The sequence below is a fragment of the Arachis hypogaea genome, chromosome 5, assembly GCF_003086295.3.
Source record: "Arachis hypogaea cultivar Tifrunner chromosome 5, arahy.Tifrunner.gnm2.J5K5, whole genome shotgun sequence".
Classification (NCBI taxonomy): Eukaryota; Viridiplantae; Streptophyta; class Magnoliopsida; order Fabales; family Fabaceae; genus Arachis; species Arachis hypogaea.
The window spans coordinates 9,665,667-9,671,062 of record NC_092040.1 but is presented as its reverse complement, the minus strand read 5'-3'; the positions used below and the strand labels follow the sequence as shown (position 1 = coordinate 9,671,062).

Here is a 5,396-nt window from a genome sequence, read left to right as displayed (position 1 = left end):
AATATATATATAATATAATATAATTAATTTTAGTAGTTAATTTTAATATATAAATAATATTTTTATACAAATATTATTACATTATTAATAAATATTATTATTTTTTGTCAATAATTTTATACTTATATTTATAATATTTTATACACAAAAAATATATAATTTATTTTTATATTTACTAAAATTTTATATATATAAATTAATACAATTTAAATTTATATTTTTTTAAAATTTACACATATAAATTAATAAAATTTATTTATTAAAAATAATTAAATATTTATAATAAATAAAAATTAAGTATAATTAATTTATATTTAATAATTTTTAATTATTAATTTTATATAAAATTTTATTTGAATTTTTAATTTTATATTAATTAAATAATAACAAAAAATATTAAAAATGACTGGTTGTCAGAGTTTTTCTTCTTATAACTTTTAGCGGTACAAGTTGGATAATATATCTCATCTCATTAGATTGTACATAAATCCAAGTTTCCTCGAAAAAGAAGATCTTAATTAATTAGTTTTGAAAATATATATTCTATTCAATAGTAAGTTTATTTTATTCAAAAAGTCAAACAAGTACTGCAGCAGTATAATCAGATCTAGAAGCAAAACCATTAGTTAACAGCTTATAAGAAGAAGAATAAAGAAACCAAAAAACACAATGTTTTTGTGAGGTAGAGAGAGAAGCATAGTGAGTAAGAGAGTGGGCGTGGATAATATGGTGAATAATATTTGAGATCATTGACTTGGCAGCTATATTTGAAGCAATTTAGGCAGAAGAAAATAAAGAGAAGAGAAGAGGGAGCGGAAGCAGCAGCCGCTGATTCCAAATTCCGATCCCATGACATAGATGGTTTTATTAGATCATACATACATTGGATCAAGTATTTAAGAACCATTCATTGAACATTGAACTTCACATCACACATATATAGCAGCAGCAGCAGCATGGCCTCCATGGCCGCCATTACTACTACAGTCCTCCTCTTCTTTATTATGATCCTCTACTCATCATCAACAATAAATGCAACAACCACCACCACTCAACAGCGCTTCAAAGAAGCTCCCAAATTCTACAACTCCCCAAACTGTCCCGCCATTCAGCAATCAGACAAGTGCTCCGATGACGCAGTGCACGTTGCAATGACACTCGACGCCACCTACCTCCGGGGTTCCATGGCCGCCATCCTCTCCGTCCTCCAGCACTCATCCTGCCCTGAGAATATCCTCTTCCACTTCGTCACCGCCGCCTCCTCCTCCACGTCGTTCCTTAACACCACCCTCTCCTCTTCCTTCCCCTACCTCAAGTTCCAAATCTACCCTTTCCATGACGCCGCCGTCGCTGGCCTCATTTCCACCTCCATCCGCTCCGCCCTCGACTGTCCCCTCAACTACGCCCGCAACTACCTCGCCAACCTCCTCCCCTCCTGCGTCCGCCGTATCGTCTACCTTGACTCCGACCTCGTCCTGGTCGACGACATCTCCAAGCTCGCCGCCACGCCACTCCCCAACGACGCCGTCCTCGCCGCACCGGAGTACTGTAACGCAAACTTCAGCGCATACTTCACTCCATCGTTCTGGTCCAACCCTTCCCTGTCGCTCACATTCGCCTCCCGAAGGCCCTGCTACTTCAACACTGGCGTCATGGTCATCGATCTCGAGCGGTGGCGTGCCGGCGACTATACCACCAAGATCGAGGAGTGGATGGAGCTTCAGAAGAGGATGCGGATCTACGAGCTCGGGTCTTTGCCGCCGTTTCTTTTGGTTTTCGCCGGGAACATAGGCCCGGTGGATCATAGGTGGAACCAGCACGGTCTCGGCGGGGACAACTTTCGCGGGCTTTGCAGGGACTTGCATCCGGGCCCGGTAAGCCTACTGCATTGGAGCGGGAAAGGGAAGCCCTGGGCCAGGCTCGACGCCAATCGCCCTTGCCCGTTGGACGCCTTATGGACTCCCTATGACCTCCTCCAGACACCTTTCGCGCTCGAGGCCTAAGCCCAACCCCAAGCCCAAGCCCTCCACATTAATTATGGGTCTTACCTTTATTTTTATTTTAATATTTCTTCTGTTTCCATAAATAAACTGTCTTTTTTCCCCCTTTATTTCTTTCTTTTTTTTTTCTTAAAAAATGGTGGAAGTAGTAATTTTTGAATTATTAGTAAGGGTGTAAAATGGCTTGTCATTAGGGAGTTGGCGCTGTAGTCGCTCCTGGCTAGCTAGCTATGCTCTTTTACTTTTGTACAGCCAGGTACATATACGTTCCCCTACTTGTCTTACTATAGTAATTAATTAACATACAGTGCATTCAATCCAATATCAAAGCTTTTATATATTCTATCTTAAATGATTTGCATGGAGGGAGGAAGGGGTTGCTGTGTTCTATTGTCGGTGAGGTAATTGGGTTTGTGTCTGAAAGGGATTTTTTTATTTAGTTACTAGTCGTCGTCTTCGCATAAGTTCTTTATCCATCATGACTCTCTTTGTCTGGCCAAAGCCAAACATGTCACTTTATTAGATTTTGACTCCATTCATCATCATTCATACAGTACCTTCTTAATTTTGAGTTTGAATTCAATCAAAACCCATTCCAATACTTGTACTCCTTTCAAAAGGAGTCTATTTTTAGAAACAAGTCTATCACATGGAAATGAATTCACTGTACTAGGTTTAGCTTATTTTTAATTAAGAGCACTAAGACTAAAATAAATAGAAAGATTAAACTAATCTACACTTTAATTAACCATCAACAAGCAACAAACACTACAAAAATAAAAAGCTAAAAGAAGGAAAAGAACCACACACTATGCTTATTAAGTTATTATCTTAAATTATATTGTTGTTACATATTTGGTCGAGTGTGTATGTATACCTTAGAGCTTTCTGGTCCCATCTCATTTTTGCATTTTCTTGTCCTTGTAATATCCTCCTTTACAATATATCAACGTATTTTACTTTTATTTTTTTAAAATAGTTAACATGAATAATAAAGGTGTATGTGCAATTAATTGGTCCTCTTTTTTTTTCCCGTACCAAACCTTCATGCATTGTTAGTCATGCATCTTACTTTCAGTCGTATTAATGTTCATAGGCCTATTGCTAAATCGTACATAGGTGAATAAATGTGAAAAATATGGAAACCACCAGAGTCAAGATATGCTGCTAGTCCAACTATACTATTTTATATATATAAAAATAACCACATGTTAGGTGTATATAAAAAATTATTACTAAATTAATTATTAGTATAAAATATATATTAAAATATAAATATATATTAAAAATAAATATGTTAAATAATACATATAACTATACATAAATACATAATATTTAATTTGTTGATTAATTTTTTATACATATATATTATATTTTACAATAATATTAGTAGACAAAAAAATTAATACTTATATGTAAATGAAAATCAAAATTTACAGGTTGAATTAATGCGGATTTCTGGGATTTCATTGTCAGATTGTACGTAAATTTTAATTCGTCATTAATAAGATGTCCAACACTCCAACGCTCCAAGTCCAACCTATAGACTCCTCAAGTATTTATTTGACTGCAAAGCCACTTAAAATGTGGAAGCACATGGAAAAGTAACCTTACAATATGTGTATATTCTCCAATTTAACACATATGTAGTGCCACGTTGATGAATAACATGACTCAGTTATTTAAAGGCACCTACTTGCTCCTATTAACACTGTCTGGCACCAAAAAGTCTAACTAAAAATTAACCTCCCGGCAGTAATTATTTGTATGCATTTCCTTTTGTTACTCACGCACTTGCAGAAATGAACTTGCATTCTAATTCTAAGTTATCTTAAAAACTCGATCTACACAAAAATTTCACATGAGAAGACATAGCCCGAAGCTCCCTAATTCATTGGATTATTAGTGTTACTATTCTAACTTACTTTGTTATTAAATATTTAACGACATGTGTTGCCGTGGATTGTTTTAGAGGAGGGCTATTTAATTAATTTGATACTAGTATCAGAAAATATTATAAGACATTTCTCAAGTCAATCAATATATATACATTGAATTTGAAGGGAATTCCGAGGAATAATATGGAATAGAATAGAAGTTAGGTATTTTCTTCGGGCGAGATCCTAGATGTGCATGGCCATGAGTAGCATGCCAATTTCAGCAACCCGACATTATAAAATCGTATTAAATTAAAATACCAGATGTCCAAACACTTGAAAGTAGGGACATTAAATCAATTAGCACAAGTATTAGGCGTACCATAGTCAACTTATGAATTAAAATTATTTCTGCGCGGTGATACGCAGGCTTGTAGAACGTGGGGTAACGCGGTTTACAATGGTTTTGTGAAATTAATTATGTAAAATAATTGCACTATTTTATCAAATTAAAAAATGTTACATGGTCATCAAATTGGACATTTGGCTAATTACTTCTCCATAAATACGTATTGAATAGAAGAGTAAGAAACTAATTACAAACTAAGATGTATAACTTACCATTGTTTCTTTTCAGAAGATATAGAAAAATAGAAAAAACAATAATAATACATGAAGGTGAAGAGGTAGCCATCAGCATTGAGTCAGTACTCAGTAATATATAGCGTAGATAACAAACAACATGGGAGGAGGGAACAAAGAAAACAAAAGCAAAAGCGTTGTATCCATGGAGATGAACAAACTCCCCTAAAATCTCGCTTCGAACTTAATTAATGCACCCTATAACGTTTGGACAAATATTATTCGAAATTCTTTGCATCACATGAAGATTAATTCAAGAGAAAAATAATAAAAGAAAGGAGAATACAATATAAATATTTTTTTATATTATTATTATTATTATTATTTTAAATTTGACTTTATTTATTGATTTTACAATTGATCAGGTTTTTCTATTTTACTGGTGTTGTTACTTGATTTGGAAGCTAATAATAGTATTTTGGTATTACTTTATTTTTTAAGCTTCTATTTTAGTTGTGGTTGTTTTTTTTGTGCTGGATTTTTTTGAGTTTTAAGCGACTTCAAGGGGAGTTGAAGTTCCACTCAAAGAGATGAAAAACACATAAACATTACGAAACAGCAAAGGTCTAAACTACGAAGTCTAATTTAATTGCGTTGATTATTGCCGTCATCATTTTGGATTGTTGCCTACCTTCCTTTTTCACTGGGGATTGTTATTTTCTTTTTCCTTTTTTTTTTACTTGTTTTCGCTCCAGAGAGGAAGCATGTTGTCCATGGGCTAGCCCAATATTCATAAAGGGCCTCTATTTTAATCAGAAAACAGAAAGAGCCCAAGCATGATCTCCTTTGGTAGTCCAAAGAAATTTCCACCTTAGCAAATCCCAAAAATAATTCTACTATTTTTATTTCATTTGTTTTAGCTAACAGTGCACAGCAC

At 34.4% G+C, this 5,396-nt stretch overlaps 1 protein-coding gene across 1 annotated transcript; it reads left to right on the top strand.

The window, feature by feature from the left end:
• Positions 1-571: 571 nt before the first annotated feature.
• Positions 572-2,338, top strand: LOC112800656 (probable galacturonosyltransferase-like 1). The gene has a single exon (XM_025843007.3). It carries the CDS (start codon positions 957-959, stop codon positions 2,001-2,003), a length of 1,047 nt encoding a protein of 348 aa, XP_025698792.1. The 5' UTR covers positions 572-956; the 3' UTR covers positions 2,004-2,338.
• The last annotated feature ends 3,058 nt before the right edge of the window (positions 2,339-5,396 follow it).